Source organism: Aythya fuligula, chromosome 5, assembly GCF_009819795.1.
Source record: "Aythya fuligula isolate bAytFul2 chromosome 5, bAytFul2.pri, whole genome shotgun sequence".
Taxonomy (NCBI): domain Eukaryota; kingdom Metazoa; phylum Chordata; class Aves; order Anseriformes; family Anatidae; genus Aythya; species Aythya fuligula.
The window spans coordinates 9960859-9983380 of NC_045563.1; the positions used below are offsets into that span (position 1 = coordinate 9960859).

At 41.1% G+C, this 22522-nt stretch overlaps 1 protein-coding gene across 2 annotated transcripts in view; it reads right to left on the bottom strand.

Annotated features, from left to right (window-relative positions):
- Positions 1-4315: 4315 nt before the first annotated feature.
- Positions 4316-22522, bottom strand: part of KIF26A (kinesin family member 26A) — a 100207-nt gene continuing 82000 nt past the window's right edge. The window contains exons 3-13 of one of the 2 annotated variants that reach the window (XM_032188361.1): positions 20126-20335; positions 18348-18441; positions 17606-17868; positions 17127-17310; positions 16674-16833; positions 14916-15078; positions 10985-14363; positions 7320-7510; positions 6855-6875; positions 6320-6470; positions 4316-5804 (exon numbers count right to left, since the gene is read on the bottom strand). In XM_032188361.1, the coding sequence (XP_032044252.1) occupies positions 5629-5804; positions 6320-6470; positions 6855-6875; positions 7320-7510; positions 10985-14363; positions 14916-15078; positions 16674-16833; positions 17127-17310; positions 17606-17868; positions 18348-18441; positions 20126-20335 (4992 nt within the window). In that variant the 3' untranslated portion in view covers positions 4316-5628. The remainder of the gene's footprint in view (positions 5805-6319; positions 6471-6854; positions 6876-7319; positions 7511-10984; positions 14364-14915; positions 15079-16673; positions 16834-17126; positions 17311-17605; positions 17869-18347; positions 18442-20125; positions 20336-22522) is intronic. The other variant, XM_032188360.1, reaches the window with a different exon arrangement.

The following is a 22522-nucleotide window of genomic DNA, read 5'->3' on the forward strand; positions in this document are numbered from 1 at the left end:
GCTTGTGTTTTCAGAAGTCAGGACAAGCTTGTTCAGCCATCCCAGGGAGACCAGGCAGCACAGTGCGAGCTGCTGCATTCCTTTGCTAGACCTGATAGGAAGCTCCCATGGAAATGTTTACATTAAAGGGGGAAAAAATGAAGCAAAATCTTTGCAGAATGGGGCTGTACTGACTCATGCCAAGACATAGGCTGTCCATCCGAACGACAAATCGACCAAACAAAAGCTGTCTCAGGGAGACCTCCTGGCCAACAAGCTTGTAATAGCATCCTAGTCTTTATAGCACATATTAGTGTAAATGTAGTGCAAGCGAATTATGCTACTGAATCAGTGCTGATGCAATGGGGAGAAGCAGAAATGTGGCATGAGCATCTCTTTTCTGTCCATCCCCTGGTCAGATGTAGCCAAGGGATTGTTGCCCTTTCCTCCCATTCAGGAGCCATAGGGATATGCCCAGGAATAACCTGTCTCAAGATGAACACAATAGTGAGAAGCAAAATAGATAAAAATGGCAAAACCAGGCCACTGAGGAAGTGTTCATAACCCAGAGTCCCAGTGTGGGTTGCTCTGAAAGATTCCCCTCCATACCCCTTCAGTCCTCCAGCTTAAGGGAAGGGTCTTAGAAGGGGAAATAATGGGCTCCTAAGTAAGCTGCTGTAAGGTTACTGTGGTGCTAAACACAACCTATCATCAGGCAGTTCCCCTGCAGGTCTGATAATAAATCTCTCTGAACATCTACACTGTCAAGAGTTACGTCTTATTCTCTGTATTTTACAAACAGATTTCTGCAAGTCAAATTCTGCATGAAGCCATGAGATGCTACGTACAGGAGCAGCCTGGGAGGCAGTTTCTGCTTTCTAATTTGCACTCATGATATTGTTGCACATCAACAGAACTATTCTTTCCTTTCTCCCAAATACCACTGATAAGTAAAATACTTTTAACAAGACCTTCATCTGTGAAAGTCAGCATAGCTCCCCTGAACCACTGCTAAAGCAATTTACACCATCTGAAGCCCTGAAGCAAAAAAATCCAAGTCAGTGGGATATAAGCCAAAATTTGAGTGTTTTGCTGGATACAAACCAGATTTACTTGTTTGCTTAAGCAGGTGCCTAAGTGCTCTAGTGAATTGGGGCCCAAAAACACCACCATTTTTTATTTGTGTCCACTTCTGCCAGCCTGGACATCTGATACAGAGGTCATCTTAGAGCCAACATTTTTGCCTTAAACCCCGCTTATAGCCTCAATATAGAACAGCTGCCTGTGGAGTTATGTTCCACGCATAACTTTAAAAATAAAATGCAAGTGACTGGAAAACATGGGTTTATAACTAGAAACAAAATACTTGGGTACCTTGAAATAGAAATAAATGAAAAGCTTTCTGCATGCTGAGAAAAGAACAAATAATCTCATATTTCTATTGCATTCCCTATTAGTACTAATGTTTCAACACTGCAGTTAGGGTATCCTAGCTGGAACTCCTTAGATCAGAAGCACTGTTTGGAAAAGAGGTTTTATACGTACATGAAATTAATTTTTGCCTACACATCATCTGATTTCTCTGTAGGAAACTTGTGTTTGTAATAACTGCATCTACAAAGACCTGTAGTAATGTCCCTGTAGATATGCACTGCTTAGTATGCGGTTATCAACAGCACAGCTTACAGGAGTGACTACTGACTCATCATCTAACTTGCAAATTCTGACAAGCAAGTTGAAATCCCACCTCCCAGAAGTGGTTTTATTTATTGACCCATGACTATTGGATGGGAAAATGGAAAAGTAAGCTTGGAGGCTGCCTCCAGAACCCAAGGTTCTCCTTGCTTTCCCGAGTCCCTGATAACCAGTAAGAGTCTGGCTTTCTCTCTTGATTTTTGACCCAGTCCATACTGTATCTCTTCCTACAATGTGCCTGACCACGTGTCCAAGACCCTACACATCTCTCCTCTCCCTGCCCCTCACACACAGGCAAGGTAACCTTTGGCCTCCTGGTTAGAGGAATCTGATGAGAGATGGCGTTTGAGGAAAGGGGAATCCTTGTCCCACTTCCTGAACTTTAATATTCAGGTTTTATTTAGAGACACCATTATACTGATTTAAAAATACAGCATCTACATTTTGTGGAGGGGGACCCAATCTTGTCACCATGAAATAAACATAGTGTGAGCTGCTTGGTAAATTGGGCCATCAAGGGTCCAAGAAAGGGTTCCCCCGGAAGGAGGAGGTGAGGGATTTTGTGGAAAGATCTGCATCCAAGGGAGAAAGAATTCTAGCATGAATTAGCCCTGCCAAGAGTAACTCAGAGAGTTCTCCAGCACCACTGTGTTTCTAAGGTTTTATTTGGTAATGTAACAAATTCAAAAAGATCATTCCTTCAAGCATGCAATTTAATGGCTCTCTTAAATCATTAAATCTCAATAGAAAATTAATGAAATAAAGCATCCAGTTTCATTTTGCAATTATAATTTGCAACCTTATATAATTAAGCCTTTTGCAAAATAGGCTTGAATTATAAACTGAGCATATGTTTGTATGAATCTTAACTCGGCAGAACTGCAAAGGTAACCAAAGAGAAAGGAATATTATGGGATCTGAGGACTTGAGATATGAAAGATTTACTATCCACAATTACCAATAAAGAACATAATTTGCATATGGAAAAGTCCACTATTTCATCCATCAGTGCTTCACCTTATTTTGCATCTCAGACTTGTTTTGTGTCACCAAGCCAGAGGCTAAATGTATTTAATATGCATGCTATTGCCATGTTGACATGGAACTAAGCAGCCCTGAAATGACTCTCTTGCTATTTTGTGGAAAACATAACCATAGCTACAAATGAAGGAAAAGTATCAAAGGCCGCAGGACTGATCAGCAAACACTACGTAGATGAACATTTAAACAAATAAGGTTTATATAATTTGGAATGGATAATTGGTGGCTTGATTTTTATTTCAGACAATTATGATATTGCTGGAATTGGGGAGAAACAACCAAGACTTGTGATCTGGCAAACAAATGAAACAAAAACTCTCATGTCCATTTATTAGGGGTGTACAGGCTACCCTGAAAAGATGTGAGTCCAGCCTGCTGTGCCCCAGGGCTCAGAGGATACCACTGGTCAACACACCTTATAGTAGGCAGCACCATGAAGATGACTGTCTTCAGGGGATGGTTCAATGGCACCAGCACAAAACTTACACCCCACTGCAAAGCTCCCATGAAAATATTCTCCTTCAGCCCTCTAGTTTAGAGGTTTTCTCCTTTGCTAAGAAATCCTCATCCCTCAGCACACTGCTGCCTTTATTTTGATTGTATTTCTTTGCACTGAAAAACCCACAATGTATAAAATCACTGCTTGGTTTTAATTCGATCTTTGGAAGAACCGTGACTTTTTGCACATGCACAGAAAGTAAATACAAGAATTTACAACTTAATAAACGTATCTAGTATTCAAGAATATCAGTGCAGGGACCCTCCAGAAATTCTAGATGACACATTTCCCTGTGTACAACTCACTGTAGTACCAAATTTCAACAAGTAAACACGGTGCATCCTTTTCCAGGCATTAATCACATTAGATAAGAGCAGGGCATCCCTTGTAACCTGTGCAAAGTCATAAAGGTATTTGAGCATCAGACTCTTGCTCTCACTCTCCCCCCTCCTCCCGCTGTAGAATAGGAGAAGCATCTACCCCCCTCACAGACATCTTAGGAGGGTAAGAGAATGCAGTGCTTGGATGCTGTGCTGTTAAGGCTATGAAGGGAGAGAGAGAAGGAGGGGAAAACTTCATGCATTACAGCTCATTTGACCAAATGGCTGGAAAAATACTTGAAATGGTGCCATTAGAGGCACTATCTTTACATTCAATCTGCCTGGAGTTACTACAGCTGGCATCAGTGGGAAATGAGGACCAGGCACAGCTACTGCTTAACCAGAGAGCAAATGCAGCAGTGTCAGACAGAAATAAATACTGTGATGGACCAAGAGGGCCCAGGGCTTGATTCCAGTTCCTAAAGTTTGTGTGTGTTTGTAGACCCATTTTTAATTGCTTTGTCTCATCAGGGAAAACAAGCATCTGAGCTGACGGTCTTTGTTCTGTAAGCTATGAAGTGCTAAGGGAATGTAAGTATTGTCATTGTTATTTATTTTACCCTTTGGTGTTTTGCCTCTCTCCTGATTGGTTTGTGATGACTAATGTCAAAACTCTCTTCCGTTATCTCTCTTGGGCAAAGAGATAATATGACATTTAGCATTGTGCACCACAGGCCATCCTCTCTCTTCCTAACATTAAGATCACTTACATAGCAAGAAGTCGTAACAATAGATGTATCTTTTATTCACAGATAAAAACTGAAGCAAGCTGTTATAATACATATTTGTACAAAGGACTTGAAAAAACCATAAAAAGGAAGATGATCAGAAAATATGATTCATTATGAAATGTGGTATTACATACACTATTAAACCTTTTCAAAAGTATTTGTTTGGCAACAATTTATCAATAGTTCCCACACTTAAGTGGCCTCCTTCAAAAAAGCACAAATCTCATGCAGCATGTATAAACTTGATCCTGAGGGTTTGCCTTCCTTAGAAAAACTGTAAAAAGATATACTATTTGTCTTAAAAGTTCAAAATGCAAATGCTATATTTATAGTCAAAACTATATAAAAATATGGACCTAACTTAACATTTACAAAAACTTTGTTTCCTTTTTTTTTGTTTGTTTTATGGTTTTGGTAATAAACATAATTCTCAATTCCTGAAGTCAAAGAGGAAATAAGAAAACCAAAACAAACCACAGTGCCCTTTGTAGACATCCTCACCTTAAGTTAACGACTCCAAAAAGACCAGGTCTGTGATAAGTGAGGTTAGTAACCAAGAAAGTAGGTAAGCAGTTAATATATATCTATATATGTATATATAAAATGGAAAACAAACATTTATTTTGATCTGAAAAAGTAATAATACAAAACCTGAAGGTAAAACAATCATCTCAAAATGCCATAATACACCTTTTCAATAGATAAATGTTCATAAAAATATCTTGAACCCTAACCAAGAAAACAATTATAATACAATTTTAATTCTGCTACATAAAACAGCTTTTCTATGAAACAAGAAGGCAAGTTCAGGTATGAAAACATAATTTACTTATTGCTTTTGCTACAATGTTGTTATTTTTTTTTTTTTTTTTTTTTTACATATAGTCATAAATACACTATACAGTATAAAATATTTCGTAGGAATACATTTTGTGGTCTGCTTAGGTTTGCTGGCTTTAATTCTAGCACCAAATACAAAAATGAAAATCAAATGATCTTTAAAGGCACTTCCATTGTATGTTTGTTTGTTTTTTTAATGTCTTGGTTTGTACTAAATTTCTTCACTTCCATCTGGCAGAAGCAATACTTGTTCCTACTTTTATCTTTGTACAGTTCAGGTCACGTTGAGGCACCAAATGATTTATGAACATTCCCATCCCCTCAGCTGTTTCTTTCTCCTACAACATTCATTGTTGCTTTTTAGTCTTCACCTTTCCTCCTTCACTTTCCAGCTACTTAACCTCTTTACTTCATGTCGGACGATCCAGCTTCACTTCCTTCAGTCCCTTAAAAAAACTTCTCTTCAAACTTCCACTTCCCTTACTCCATCTTGTACATCTGTTATTCCAATATCAAAACACGTCACTATCATGATATGTGACTTGCACAGATTAACACACTGCTCCAGTTCCTCTGTCACTTGTTCCAGTGCCTCCAGGTACTCCTGTGACTCCTTATCAAGATCAGGATCCACTTCAACTGTCAAACCAAAAAAATAAATATGTAAAATAAACATCTCACAGCAAAACAGTATTCTATCACAAGGGAGAAAATCGTGTAGAGGACTATTTTACTCCTCTTCAACTAAGACATATTTTCACTGTGTTCAGCGGATGCAAACCTCTACCTTGAGGCTCCATTTAAGCACAGCACTCAATCTGTTTGCAAATCTCATGCCTCAGTTTCCCAACCGTAACATGGGTTTTGGAAACATTTTTTCCTTCTTTGAAAAGAAGGATAATGAAAGATTATATAAATATTAACAAGAATCACAGTGATTTTCCACTGTATTTTTTTTCAGTTCTTCCATTTCTGATACTATCTAGCACTGGAAAAAAAAATCTGTATCACAGAAATGCTAATGGGGTCACAGAGTACTTCAGAGTTCATTTCAGCAGAGTATCTTAGCAACTGCTTATCTTTGTCAGTGGGACTGCTCACATGCTGAAAAATTGTTACATGTTGATCATACTACTATTTTGCATAAGACTTACAGTCTTCTTTCCACTTATTTGGATCCATCATCAACCTGCACTTTGTCTCCTCCAACTCTTCCTTCAAAAACTCATGCTTTGCCTTTACTTCTCTGATTCGCTGCTGGCGCCTTTCTAGTATCTTCAGCTTGGTATGGAAATACATCAGACCCTTTTAAAACAGAAAAAACATTTCATGAATTTGCCTGTTATGAGCTGACCTCCAACAGCTGGACACAAACTGCTCCCAGCTCACTACTCATGAGTTAGGAGACAACGGTTTTTGTTGTTGTTTAAGTTGTTTTCTGGTGGTGGTGGTATTTGGTTTTTAATTTGGAGTGTAAATTAATGGCCTCCAATCTAGACGAACAGCATGCTACATCACTAGAGCATTTGTTGCATTTCTCTGAATTAGTAAACATCTCCAATATATTTTGAGATTACTAATGCTTGTAGTTTTCCAGTAGGGCAAATGATAAACACAGCCTAATAATAATGTAAAGGTCATATTTAGTCCTAAGACATATGAATTCTTATTTTCTTAAAATATTCCTACCTTCTCAACATCCTGGAAAGGCTATTATGAAAGAAATGGGAAAAAGGCATCAGAAGAATATAGAAATTCTTGTCTCCAAAATAGAATTAGCTGGTGTTTTCCAATTACAAACAAACCATACTCAGTGTATCCCTGACTTAACAGAATCCTGTCATTTACATAAAGAGTTAATGACCCTACAGTTGAGAAAGGCTGTAAGGTTTCATCAACTAGGGTAAGATTACAAAGTCTTCTCATAATATATTCATTGGTAACTTCCATTTACACCATCAGTCATGTTAAACACAATTAATTCTAGACAGTAATCATTTTCATTTTCTGTGTTAAGGGTACCCCAACATATGAATTGTAAAATTAATAATTATAGTGCTTTAATTGCAATCAATTTCCTGAACACCATCCCAGCATTCAAGCCTGTATACTGTAATTTAAGTTGTCTACAGTTGTTGTAAAATATGTGCTGACCTCAGTTTCCTCTTGTCTGTGTCGCTGTAATCGTTCCACATCATCAATCTCATAAACTTTAATTTCAAATGGCTCTTTTAAAGTGCCTGGCAAAGGTGGTAGGTCAACCCATTGGCCAGTGACACTGGGTTTTCTTCCTAGGGAGGCAGCATCTGGCAATGGAGCAGGAATCAGTCTACGACGCTGGAGACCTAAAACACAAAAGACAAGTGTTCATCAGACTCTAGGAGGACTAACAGACTACAGTATATTACAGCAGTAAATTAAAGATCTAGGTTCTTCAGAAACTTAGGAAGAAATGCTTTTCTTGCTCTTTTCCTTTTAGAGAAGTACCCTCAGGTTGCTGATTGAGTTACTGTCTTGGCAAAATATTATCCTCTTGGCTCCTCTTGGGAGTAACAGCAGTTCCTCTTCCCAGAGCAGATGACTGAGCTCCAGTTGTTTATTCTCTCCTTGCAAAAATATTTTTCCTGGATTAATTTCTCTTTGGTGAGCTATAATGGTACCCATTACCTTGCAATAGAAGTATGATTGTGAGTAGTTTCTGACTGATAATGATAATGGCAGGCAAGTCAGAAAATATCCTGCTCCTCCAGTTAAAACCAAGCAAGGCTATCTAAGATCCCCTTCACTGCATTACTTCTTTGCAAAGAGTCAACAGCTCTCTCCAGAACTACCACCAATACTTTAAGGAGCTAAATACCAGCAGCTCTCAATGACACTGTGGAATTAGGAGGCCTTTGGCACTTCAGAAGGCAGCAACCAACCAAGGTGCCATTGAGTCACCTCCAGTGTCCAGGCCTATCACTATTTGCACTAACACTCAGGTCAGAGCATGACAAACCACACCCATTCCTTTTTTTCCCCAAATAAGCAGCAAACCATTACATTGATACAATTGCCACAACTTGTGTTTCCTACAGCAGAAGCTGACTTGCATCTTTAAAAATGCTGTTACTTTTGTATACAAGAGCTGGCACTTTGGTGTCCAGCATTTTTTGTGGTCTTAAGTCTCTCTCTTCATTCTCTCAAAGACTGACCACTACATCACATACACTGAGGATGAGTACACACACGTGGGGATGATCAGACAATGTTAACAAGCCTGCAGTCCAATCCCTAGGCAAACAGGAGGGCTGAAGGCCACCAGAAACAAACTGAAATGTCACGTGTTAGCAGGAAGTATAAACAGCTTTAATTGAAAACCAACTCAGAGGTAAGGAGTCTTATTACTTCTGGTCATCTTGCCAAAGGGAGCATATCCAACAGACAAGACAGTGTTGCTCAGAGGAGAGTGCTCCCAAGATAACTACTGGGCCTGAGACCTCTGCAGGAAAGTAAAATTCACGTTAAGGCCATCAGGTAAGCCCTGCCACAAGCTTCCAGAGCAAATGGAGACAAAAGCCCTGCAGGTACCCCTGAAAACAATGCACCTCCACAGATACTTGAAAAGTTACCTGGTTTACATAGTCTTAAGAAAAATATCCCTCATTCTTCATTGCATACTTAACTTCTCAATAACAACATCAATCACAAAGGGAGTATTTTGAAAAGGGTAAGGCTTGATTCTGCTTCTACAACACCTGTTCATCATTCTCACAACCCAACTTGTTCAGCTTGAATCACCGCTATTTGCCTGCTGAAATCACCCACTGTAGCTCTGAGCATGTAACTACATTGGTCAGAGCAGGATTCCGTCTGAAAAGGACATTGAACAGATGCAGTAAGACTTATACACTAAACAGACAAACTTCAAGTCCTTCCACTGAACCAAAGTCCAAAGGTGACATCGGTTCTCTGAGGATGAAGTTCAAGGATAAGGGAACTATATATCCAGCAACATCCAAGGGAGTAGGATCTCTCCAAAGGATGATTTCCCTTCCAAAGCTTCCTTAAATGCAGAGACTGCATAGCTAAAACACAGTCTGGAGCAATGTAAGCAACATCAAAAATCTCTAACACCTGGCAAAGATCACAATATATTTTAGGCCAATAATGGGTCTGCATCAAACATTTCTTCTAAGAAATATTTCACAAAGTACCTAAGAAACCTTTTTTTCCATGTATAAAATACATTATGGTCTCAAAGTCTAAAGCATTCCAAAAAAGTAATGCATAATTTACTGATATAGAGTAATTTCAATCGGAAAAAGAAATAGTTTGTCATTTTTAAAGACCTTATAAGCATTTCCTGAGGCAAAAACAAATAGAAATCCATCAGTGGGTAATGCCTTCTCAATATGTGCACAAATTTTACAGCTGTTAATATTGATTTGTAGGAAAGGTTTAAGAGGTTGATATGCTATGGAAAGAGAACTGCAGCAAAATGCTGCACTAAGTTTCCAAACTGATTTATCACCTGCTGAAGCAGCTCAGTTGCTCTGACCAAAAAGCACCCTGAGATCTACATCAGTTTAACTCACTTGGGCTAGATTTTTTCTGGTTTCTGAGACAGAATTGAGCATTATGGGTGTCTACAAGGACTTTTCCAACCAAAAACTCAAATTCAGTGCATTTCTGGTATCCTACTATATTTCTACCAGTCAGTATGCTTAGGTTGCTGAATGAGGCTGCTGGTCATTAGCTACATGGCACCGATTGTTACCGATTCTTTACGACACTACAGGACGACGTCAAGCTAGATCAATAAAAATCACTACTGTAACAGCAGTCATATGATCCTGATTAAAGTTGGCTACTGCCAGCTTCCATGAGGAGGTGCACTTATATGAGCACCACCTCCAAAAGCAACAAGGAAAGGCACCAGAGAGCAGAAAAAAGGACTCAGCACTTGTACATCCACCTTTGCATGGCACAGTCAGAGGCATCTACCTTGGCACAGTATGTGAGCAGGAGCCTCTTCTGAACCACTCTCCCCATCAGTTTGCTATCATTTAGTGAATCTACATGTGCTCCCTAAAATTACATTCTAAAACTACTACCACAGATCGACACGATAATTTTGTGATTAGCTGGCAGCAGTAACGTAGGATTTGCTTGCATCTTGCATATGCACCCTTCTGCTCTGCCCCCAGGCTCCACCTTTGGATAACCTAATGCACATCCAGCAATCCTCATTAATTCACAAGCGCTATTCTCCCCTCCAGGCCTATTCCCTTGTTTCCAAATGGGAGCCCCAGCCCACCTCACTGAAATTTTTCTCACCAGCTCCCAGCAGCAGAGCTCCTCCTCTCCTCACTGACCTTCTCTCTCCATTCTTTCCCAGCCTGCGCAAAAATTTCTCACTTGATCCTCAGAAAAGCAGACACACTCCTCCCAATCCACCCATATACCCTCCTAATCTGGCTATCCTGGTGCCGTGCTTGCCACCAACCCTGCTGAGGAAGGAACATCCCCTATCTGCCAGCAGCCATTTGCAGCCTCCTCCCTCGCAGGGAGGCTGCCGTCACTCCAGGGCACACAGCGCCTCTCCTGCCCTCTCCGCTGCAGCACCTGTGTCACACCTGCAGCTTTGAAGTGAAATAAATGACAAGTAGCTGCTGTCACAGCAATACAAGCGCACAAGTGCATGCAGGCAGTCCTGGCTTCGAGCTCCCCCCGAACCACCTCTCCCTCTCAGTTGGAGGTGCTGTGAAATTCCCCCATCCTGAGGGACTCAGGAGCACACTAGCGGCCACCTGGCTGCCTTCCCCTTCCTTCCTTACCTGTTGATCGTTTCTTGGGAGACTTGAGGCTCCTCATCCGGCCTGGTGACGACATCCCACTTTCACTCATGGAGTCGTGTGCCGAGGAGGCACTGCCTGTGGCCTCGCTGTCCCGAATCATGCTCTCATAGCCACTGCTGCCACCACTGTGGTAAAAGAGAGCCGTCCTCCCCATGGCTGGCGGCAGCTCCCCGCTTAGGACGCTGCTGTTGTCACTACCGTGCCCGCTGCTGTACCGCTGAGGCCGCCGGGGTGCCGTTATCTTGCTGTAGGGAGACGGCAGCACCGGGATCTGCGACTTTTCATCGCTGAGGTTAATGCCACTGTCGTTGCCGCTGTCAGAGTCGGTGGAGCCTCGGAAGTGGCCCGCCTTGACAGAGCCACCTGACACCAGCTCGTTCACACGGCTGTTGGCCGCCCTCATGGCCTGCTTGGTCCCCATGATGGTCCCTCGGCCAGGTTTGCCACTGACGGGCTGCACAGAGCGGGGGGCTGCCTTCCCACCGGAGGCCACGCCAGAGCCCTTCCCCACAGGCTGCGCCAGGGACTTCACAGAGGAGCTGAGAGACTTGGACCCGCTGGCGGAGAGGCCCCGGTTTTTATTCCCGCTGGCTTGGACCTTCTGGTTAGCTGTGGGTTTTGCCTGGCTGCTTTTTCCCGGTGCAGGGGTGGTGAAGGGTGGTGGTAAAGCCACACCAGAGGCAACAGGGGGCACACCCAGCCTAGGGACAGAGCGTCCTGTCCGGCTGTTACTGGCGTTCCCATTTTCCCTCACCACATTTGCTTTGGATCCGACTGATGTCAGGCTGTCACACCTCTCCAGGGACATGTGGCTTCCATAGCGGTGCACAGCTTCACTCTTTGACGCTTTCGCCTTCAAGCTTGATGTCATCTTAGGCAAAGAGTGGTCACCCTTCAGGTTCATTCTACTGCTGGCACTTTCACTGAAGTAAGACCCAGCTTTCAAACGCAAATCCATTTCATCCTCAGCCTTTGGCGTGGCAGCTCTGGCAAAATCCAAGCTGGTGGCTTTTCCCCCACCATTTCCCAGAGCGACAGGTTTCTGCTCCAGGCTTGATTTGCGTACAGGAGGTGTTGGAGGCATCGGGCCACCAGGCCTGGGCAACAAGCTTGACTTCTGTGGCACGCTCTTCTTTCCCAGTGAAGATTTCAAGCTGCCAGTGGCCATGGGAGCATCTGAATTCCCTCGGGTGATGGCCTCCGGCAAACTACTGTTAGCATGCGATACTGGCATCACTCCCAGTGTAGTGGCTCCTCTCTTCAGCTGTGGCATCTTCATCAAAGCTTCTGACTTCTTTGCAGCTCCACTGGAGGATTTGCAGGCCATTTCACAACCATCTACAACCCTCTGCGAACAGGCAAGCATAGTCTGTGACTTTGTTGGCCCAGATGCTGCACCAAAATACTGGGCAGCTTTTCCTGGCTGCTTCTCAGTACCAAATGTGTGAGATTTTGGAGACAGCAATGCATCTGCAGGTTTTGTTTCCATCTGATTATCTGTGCGCAACAGCCAGGGATCTTCGAATATGCAATGTGGATTCTGCAGCTCTTTATAGCTGAGGACAGTATTATTGTGGATTGGAGATGAGGTAGTTTTTGTTTTCCTAGGAAGACTAGAATGTATTGTTTCTATTACAGGTGTATCGCGAGAATTACCACATTTTATTTTTACAGGCTGATCAGTGACACAAAAAGCACTTTTAATCTGAGATGCTTTGGTAGTTTCAGAGGTTTGAGGGCTTTTGCCAAAGCCTGAGGACAGCTTGCTAGAATTCATGCTTTCACTGTCCAGTTCAGAGAAGCAAAATCCACTGTCATTCAGAGCGCTTTTTAAGGGGACAGATGAATTGGGTGAATCCAAGTTGAATGGTTCCTCAGACTTGTTACAGCTGTAAGATGACTGAGCAACAAAACTGTCACTAGACTGAGCTCCATCACTTTCAACTGTACAGATGCTGACTTCACTGAGCCATGAACTGATGGAGGAACGTCTGCTGCTGGTAAAGGGATCCTTAGCAAAGGGCACAACAATATCAATATTTACACCAGTAGAAGTTTCCTGTGAGGTATAAGCATCAAACTCATCGTTTATGCTGCTGATAATACTAACTGGCCTCGAACCTGATGCGAGAGCCTGAAGGGAGCAGTCACTGTTAAAGCTAATGATACTCGAAGGTCTTCCATTATCCATAATCCCACTGATGGACAGTTCTTCCACCACAGTGAAAACAAGTTCATCCTCTCCATTCAGCTCAACAGGCTGCTGCAAAGTCACCGTGGTGGTTAGTATATCCCGATCAAAACATTTACCTCTGAACGCCGACCGGAAGCTGTGTACCTCTATAGCACCTGACTGATTCTGGGCATTGCTACCAACCAGAAATGCACTTCCTTGGGGGTTCTGCTCAGGCTTGTTTGCCATCTGCTTGCTCATTCCCACAGGAGGAGTGCGAACTGCATTGCTATTGTCCAGCTCCAAACTCTGAGCACTGGGGCCCAGCACCTGCTCTTTCTGCTGTGGAGGTGGGGGTGCTGGGCTTGGCAAGGGTCTCTTCGCATACAAGGACTTTTCTTTAGTGACACAGTCAGCTGCAGCTTTATTCTGCTCCAGATTCCTTGAAGGGCTACACCTTGAGGACTGCAGGGAATCAGTGATTGTCTCTCTCTCTCCCTCCAGTACTGTTATTTTGCTGTCAGCTCTGCTCTGTGGCTTGGAAAGCTCTGTTTTCAAGTGAGGTGTGTTCTTCTCATGACAATTACCATTGCCACCCTTTGGTGCAACAGTCTGGAAAGGAAGGTTATGTCCTTTTTTTGGAGATGCAGTTTCTTGTGGAACTGGTTTCTTAAATCCTCCAGAAGGAGGAGATATTTTTTCCTTTATCAGTTTAGATTGTGCGTTTTCTGTACCTCCAGGCAATGGACTACAATTGGATGCAACAGAGATTTCTCCACAAGCAAATCTGACGGGTTCCTCACTTCCATCAATGCACTCTAACCTTTCTTGCAGTTCAGCAAAAGTGTTGCATTTAAAATGGTCCTTGTCAGAACTCCTACCAGTAGCAGAATTATCTTTACTTCTCTTCTTGTTCAGGGATGGGATTATGGGAACAAACTCCGGAGGACCTTCATTATCTGTCAATTCCCTGTCAGACAAAGCTGCACCATTGGGACCAACGTAGATGACAGTATCACAGGACTGTTCACTGCTAGAAGAATAATCAGGATCACTAGATATGCTCAGGACAGGAAGGTCAGGGTCAAGGGCAACAGTTCGTGGGTGGAATGGTCGGAGATGGGGAGGTCTTCGGACATGTCCTTCTTCACATGAACTCTCTCCTCCAGACGAGCTGGATGCATACTGCAAATGATCAAAAAGGGGAAAAATTATTAATATGAATTGATATATAGGTATATATACATGCATGTTATTGATAAAAAGGGTAGGTTTGCTATATAGTCTGTGCTCTGTGTGTACGATCACAATTACATCTAGTGGAAAAATATTACAGCGTGAATTAAAGTAACAAGGTCATGCTACATAGATTTTAATGAATTAGGAGTAATCTATCACACCTTTTCAGATAGTTTACATTAAATATTATACGTTGTCTTTCTTCTCAACAGTTTTCTGTTTCTTATTGTTTTTTTAACTAACACAAAGTGAAGCTTTTGAGATAGTTCCGCATACAAGCAAAGAAAGAATACGTTTGGAACAAAAAGAAAGGGAATTTCAGGATTAAGGATTGAGGGTGGGATAATGGCTTGGTGCCAAGTCATTTGTCAGTTCCTCTCCTGAGCTTTTATGCATTTTTTATTATTTCTTACCGCCAAGAAATCCCACGTTCCCCCACCGAGAGGCAAGGAAAACTCATTTTCAGATGAATTAATTGCAGCTTGTTTGTGCACCAACCTTGGATTTCTTCTTTCTCATTCGGTGGATTCGTGATGCAAGCTGAATGGTGGTGAGAGTTTCTGCATAATTGGCTGGGGAGTCAGAAATATGCGCAATCATAGTAGTTCTGCAGTTGATGTTCCCAAGTGATTCCCTCAACAACATTGTCAACTTGTTGTCCCTGTGAGAACATTAGAATGGTTTAAAGAAATAACTTTTTTTTTTTTCAGATTTTTACACCACAAGTTGTGCTTTCATTCTCATAAGATATATGCAACTATGGTACATGCTAATAAGAAATTTCTCTTATTATTTGACCATACTTAAAATGTGTCTAAACACACACATACAAAGATAACAAGCATTTTGACAATTTATCTGCCTGTGTATTTGTAGTATAAGTCATTCTATTTGTTACTTGACACAACTGTAAAACGATTGATAACTAGTTTAGTTATTTCAGGTCTACTACCCAAGCAGCTCATAATTGCTTTATTTTTACCTGAGCAGACTTTGCATCTGAATATATAAGCTCTGTAAGCTTTGTGCAAATAATTTTGATAAGAAAAAAAAAGTCAACAGAAACAGTATGAAAATCCTAAACAAATAACATTAGATATCAGATACATATTATCAGTGCCATCTTAACTAATCTAGTTTCCATTCTGTCTGCTGTGCTCTGCTCTGACATAGCAAATGGGAAGCTAAATTTCTCTCTGAAGACTCTCTTGATGATGCAATCATCAGCTATGGAAAGCAAAGCCAACAAGACAAGTTACATTTTGTCCTCCATGGGTCCCCAACACATGTATCCAAGGCTCCCTGGAGGCTGTTTCCATCACAACTCCGAGCTGGCTCAATATGTGGGAACTACCATCATGTTTATGCTCACCAAATCACAGTAGGTGACTAAGTTGAAGATCTGTCCTTCCCTGTTCTAACCCATCTATCCTGTACTCCATCCACAAATGTAGCAACTAGCCTGAGGAAGTTATCTACTTTCTGTTTAATAGAGAAAGGAAGAACACCTGTTTAAGATGCAACACTAGATAAATAAGTGAAATGACATGATTGATAATGAAGAGACGATGTTATAAAGACAAGTAGCAATTAAATTTAAGGATAGAAGGCCAACTTCTGGTAGGGATGTTTACATTGTGAATCTGGTCTTTGGGCGGGGCTCTTGACAGGTGTGTTTAACATAACATTATTTTCAAGTACACTCAACAAAGCAATATGCATAACTGTTCACTTCTGCTAAACAACTGTGCCACATGGTGCTCATCTTTTTTTCTCAATTTCAATATCATTTCTTAATTTGGTAAAAGGAGACAAAATTCTATGAAATTTTGTTGGAAGTGTTTACTGTTTCTGTCCAGCTAGCTGAGATAGGTCTAAATCCAAGACCTAGAAAACAGCAGGCAGAGAAGAAGAAACATTTTCATCATTTCTCCCTGCACTTTTCAACAATCAAATCATCTTAACCATACACCCAAATTAAATATATGCCAATAACCATACAATTTTTGGTCACTTAAGTAAGAATTTCATGTTACTATGTGACCCCTAAACATTCTGTGTATGTATACACACACACATAGGTAGATAAATAGATATATCTGCAATATGTAAGAGACCTTAGAAGACAGATCTCTCTCTGACAAAACTTCCTTTAATATCACCTTAGGTAAAGAGTGAATTGTTGATGCAATGTAATTCATTGTTAAGGTAAGACCAGCCACAAATTTACGCTAATACATGCAATAATTCACTTACTTATATGGCACATGCTTAGCACCATTAATTAAGGCCAAAATTACATTGCCCAGGGCAGAGAGAGACAAACACAGAGAGCCTCCTCCATCTCGGCTCTTGCTCAGCACTTTTTCACAGCTTCCTAGATCAATGAGATGCAAACGGCTGCGTCCTCCAGACACTAAAACAAAAAGGGGAAAACCAGTTGTACATCATGTGTTTGCATGAGCTTAAGCCAGACTGGGTATTCAAAACATATTCAAATGAAGAAAATAATGAATACAGCACGGGATAATGGTAACATTAAATATTAATAGTGAGGAAACCAGGTATTAGCTACAGCTACTGAAGTTATAGGTAGACTGGCTTGAGGGTTCATTTCACTTTTTCTTTTTAAGCTTATTGCAAATTATTGTTAAATCAGCCCAAACTGAAGTAATTTAAAAATAAAGAACATGGTGAGAAGATTCATACTTCCTCCTTTGCCACTCTTCTCCATGCGATACTGGTATATGTGAAGAGTAAAGAGCATGTGTGAATTTCTCCTATCTTCTTCCTCACATTCAGGTTTGCTGGTACTTCTGGCAGCAAGTGCAGCATCAAGAAAAAATGCAGCTTTCTCTGCTGTCGGGGCCCTTAGCTCACTTTGGTTTTGAAGCTGGAATATAAACAAGAGAATAGCTAATTTTCACAAGAGGTTTTGTGTTGTTTTTTGTTTTTTTTTTTATCCTGAACTGGATAAATCTCTTGAGAACTTAAACAAAACAAATATTTACTCCATGGGAGCAGGCCTTATAGATTAAAACCAAAAATTTGTTTTTACTGTCTTAAAAAATTTCATAATTGTTGTCAGATAAATTGTTGTCAGTTTATTTGTTATTGTTGTCAGATAAAAAGTAATACAGTTTATGGAAGTCAGACTCAGAAAATTTATGTTGTGATATCCATTATACCTGTGTTCCACATATTGGATCTTCTCTCAGATAAACTCCAGGAGATTGGCCATCCTGAAGGCTGCCGCTGGCTACTTCAGCTAACAAATCCTTAAGGTTTTCATCTTTGCCACTGATCTCCACAGCAGATACTCTAATAGAGAAACGTGTCCCAGTTTTTTCTTTACGTTCATTGATTAATTTGAAGAGCCAAGAAATTGCACAGGGGATGATACCAAGGCTTTGTGTGGAACTATCTTTCCCAATCATGGTAAAAGATTTTCCTAGAATGAAAAGACAAACTTGAACTTAATTCACCATTCTTGTACAAGACACTTTTTCTTCGTATTACTACTGCACATTATATGCAATGCCATGTGCTACACTGATAATGGGAAATAACATGCAAAAATGCAAAGTATTCAATTATTAATCCATTACTATTTATTCAATTATTTTTGCCATTTTTGCAATTCAGACCCACAGCAAATTAAATTTTAAAAACATCTCTGATCTTTTGATTTTCATCACAATGCACCTATATATAAACTCGCTCTTGAATAAGCTAATCTGATGTTACATTTTACTTTTTCAAATTAAAACTTACAATCCCAGTGTAGAAATAAACCATGATAAGTTTGCAAAGCTAATTAAAAAGAAATTCTAATCTATTCATATACTCCAGGTTTATTGTTCCAGGAGCTGACAGCATGTAATTACCAGACTGACATAGTAATTAACTGTAACGAATTTGGGAGCTCACCAAGCTTGACATGACCAAAGCAAAATATGCAACCATCTGCACCATTCACAACAGACTGGATTACTTCTGCTACTGTTCCAGAGCATACCTCAGCCTGAAAGAAAGATTAGAGACAAATAAGTAAAAGCATATACTGCTATGTTGTTTTTTTTTTGTTTGATTTTTTTTTCTTATAACTCCTCTTCTGTATGAAATGAATGGCTCAATATTTTTGAGCCACAATATTCTCCTTATTTTTATGTCATCAGTCCTATTATTTTAGTAACTATGCTATCTTTAAAAAAATAATAAGATCTGCTACTACAGCCTAAAATAGTTTTCAATTCTATTAAACCAATTCTCCTGGAATATTGATTCTATGACTAACGTAGCAAACTGAATGCTATCCAACCAGGCTTCCTGCTGGTATAATAGCTTAGCCAAGGCTATTCAGCAATAGTAGCAACTTCACTGAAATTAAGCTACTCAACAGTGCTCACAGGAATTAAAAAAACATTCATACTGGAGAAAATAAGTTAAGATCCCTGAATGAGATTTCATAGCATCACATTTTCCTTTTCCAGGGGAAACAGCAGCATCAATAAAGAAAACTTGCTGAAATACTTGGGTGTACTGAAACCAGTTTATCCACATCAGTGAAAATCTCAAACATACAATGTGATGATCTATTAGGTACGGCAACTGTGTGGGGCAGTGCTGTGTGTGTGTGGTGTGTGTTAAATATGTAACTACAGTGAAATGATAAGGCTCCGTTTGCAGGTGCACAGCAGTGAGCTTGCCTTGAGCAACGACGCTTGCATATAAGTGGTTGGCTGGCCAACGCCACCCAGAATCACCACGAACAGGCCACCCAAAAGGTCCACAACGAGCACCTGAAAGAGCCTAGCCCAAACCATGTGTCAACAATCCAGAAGGCTGGTGCCAAAATCAGCACAGAAGGTGGCTGCGACTGGCCAGCCCACTTTGCAGCAGGGCTAGCAATGGGAGTTTTAGCATCTGTAAGAAAAAGCCACTAAGTTTTAGACTAATGTTGAGATCACTGTTGTGAGGGGAATGCACCATCAGTACCACAATCAAGATAAATTAATCAGTCAAAAACAGAGAATAAGCAAACTGGAAAAGGCAAGGAAAATATAAAAGCTCCCTAACTACTTTGGTATAATAGTACCACAAGGTTAGCTGTATCTCTTCCCTTAACAGCAGTTTTCAGCAGTCAATGCTAAGGACATGCTCCTTGCTCACTGAAAACAGGGGAGAAGGGCATTCTTTGTGACATCAAGTGGGTTAAAACCTAGTTGGAGTGAAAAGTGAACTTCAAATTGGCTGTGTGTCTTTCACTAACACAAGAAAAATGCAAGAATATTTAGTCAGTGAATCCATCTCCCTAGCTTTTACTCCTTAATTTTACATCTTGGCTAAAATGAAAATGTAAGACTTTACCCACCTGTCTATTCATTACTGTGTTTTCTTCTATGCATTAAGGCAACTCATTTTAACATAAATCCCCAGAAAAAGACAGTACTCTTAAGGCATATTAAACACAGTGGCCATAAGAATCATCCAATCATTTAGGTTGGAAAAGACCTGTAAATTCATCAAATCCAATCGCTAACCTAGCCAAGTCTACCATTAAACCACGTCTCTAAGCACTGCATCTATGCATCTTGTGAATACCTCCAGGGATGGTGACTGAGCCACTTCCCTGGGCAGCCTGTTCCAATGCCTCACTGAAGAAATTCAGTGAAGACTCAGAAGGTTTATGCAAGTGATTTCAATACCTGTGAAGCATCCTGGGGGAAAACTGCATCAAAGGCAAACATCTTTGGAACAGCAACAACACCTCTCCTATGACCTATGTTGGAAGGCCCACTTGCCGCTGGATCATAAAGAGTGATTTGCTTTTTTCGTGGATCCACCTTTAGGAAGGACATGGATTCAGATGTTTCATGTGTTCCTTGAGAAGGACAAATTCTTACCATCACTTTCACCTGCAAAAGTTCATAAGAAATTGACAACTTTAGTTCCCAGCTAAACAGATGCAAAGCATTCCTCCCAAACCTGCTCCCCCTCCCAAGACATGATCATTTATAATATTTAGGCATGTCAGGACAACCGTGGGACAAAATCAGAGCCAGATTTTCCAGACTGGTTTCCACCCTGGGGTCTGCACTGAATTAGCTTTTAAAGGTGCACTTTGTCCTTTCTGTTGACTCTGTTCCAGTTTCAACATTTCTATTTCTAAATGTCTGATCAGCAGGTATAATCCACTGTAGGTGTAATACCATGCCTAAAGAAAAGGAAACTCTGGTCTCCTACCTTCCGTGTACTTAATGTGACCAAAAGTACAAATTGATCAATTCCAAAATCCATGGGAATAACACAAAGCTGAGAGAGCTAGTGCATTCAAACTAAATCTGGAAACTTTCAATTCCACTTTCATGTTCCCTTAATAAACAGGTGCCTCTCTTATAGCTTTCCCAGGCAGATGCCTTCATGCTGTTATTGCTAGGTAGTTTAGTGGTTAGTTGAAGATTTAATGGCGGTTTCAAAGAAGGGAAGGAAAAAAAAGCATTAAAAAGTCCAAAATCTTGAAAAGAAACTGCTCACAAAGTACATTTTATTCCTACACATGGCATTTTAAGACATCATTTTTAGACAGCTCAGACATGTTGGCTGTGATTTCCCAAGCAGCTTATGGGAGCCAAGTGACCGGGTCTCACTCAAGTTCAGCAAAGGCTGCACACCTGCTTCTTTTAAGCTTCCTGGAAATCATATTCTTATTTTGAAAAAATGTGAAATACTGCCTCACACCCACTTATGGCCATTTATCCTTATGAAATGCTCCCAGGCCAGAACCAGTGTGTTTTACACACCTGGCGCTGCAGCAAATGACTATTACAGGAGCAGTGAATCACTCTGCCGATCGTCAATTCTGCACTGCCCAGTAGATCAAACGTAGAGGAAAGCAATGTTCAGCCAGAGCGACTCTCCCTGGCCAGTAAAAAAAAGTTTCAAAAACAGGCTGAACAACAGCATTAGGTCCTTATCTAACTACCACATGTTCTCCAACACCAGCATTAAACGTAGTTTTGCTGGGTGAAGAGCCTCCGTGGCTGTAATGCACCTCAGGCAGCAGAGCTGGAGCAATTCGCACTCTTCAGAGCACCCATCAGGATGTGCATCTTCTGCAATGCAACTACTGACCCTAATGAAGTACAGTCCTCTTTTTACAGTGCCTGCTTCTGACTTGGAAGGGGAGTGACAGATAGCAACCCCCCCCTCCTTCTACAAATCCGCCAGGTGAACCCTCCAAGTAGAGCACACTGATCACAGTTGCTGATCTAAGGCCAGCCTCTAGCATGGAAGTGGATGTTGCATGGGGATGCTGGGTTAGAGAGCATATACTGCTAACAGAGACGTGTTCTCCTGTTTTTCTAACTTGTTACCGCTAATTTAACCTTAAATCTGCCAGAAAAATTTATCTCTACATTCTGAGAGTATTATTTCATTAGAATGGTGTGCATTTATGCTGCCACATTTTTTGTCTTCACAAGAAACGCACTTTGCAGTTAACACCTCCCCATCGGCCCTGCATCCAGAGAAATAATGGCAAAGAAAGAACCGAAGCTGAAAAATTGCTTCAGCAAAGCACAAGAGGGAAATGCACTCCTCCCAGCATTGCAACAAACTGGAGCAGGCTGAGCCAGCCTCTAAGACTGCCCTTCATACCAGACAAAACGAGGTGATAGCATGCACACCTGCACCCAGAGGGTGCAAGTGAAATGTAGTGTCCAGACCAGAATGATTCACAGCACTAAACACCATGCTGAACTGTCCCTGTCTTTATCAACTAGAGATGGCAGGTAACTTGAAGGTTTTCATTTAATTTCCTCAGCTGTTCCATTTTTATGGATCCTCCTTTCTGGGGGGTTAAGTTGCGCGCAGGCATCCCCTGCATAGTCACTCAGGGGTATGGCTGAGCATCATCACAGAAAGTATTTTCAGAAAGGGGCTATAAAAGCTTTTCCCCAACATTTTTTCCAAACAAAGGGCTTAAGAAACAACTGACCCACCCAGTAAACACTGCAGGAGGCTCCACCATAGGTAGCAGCAAATTCTTCCACCCACCGACTCAAGCAGTCCCCCCTTCTTTTCTTTTCACTTTTATGCTGATA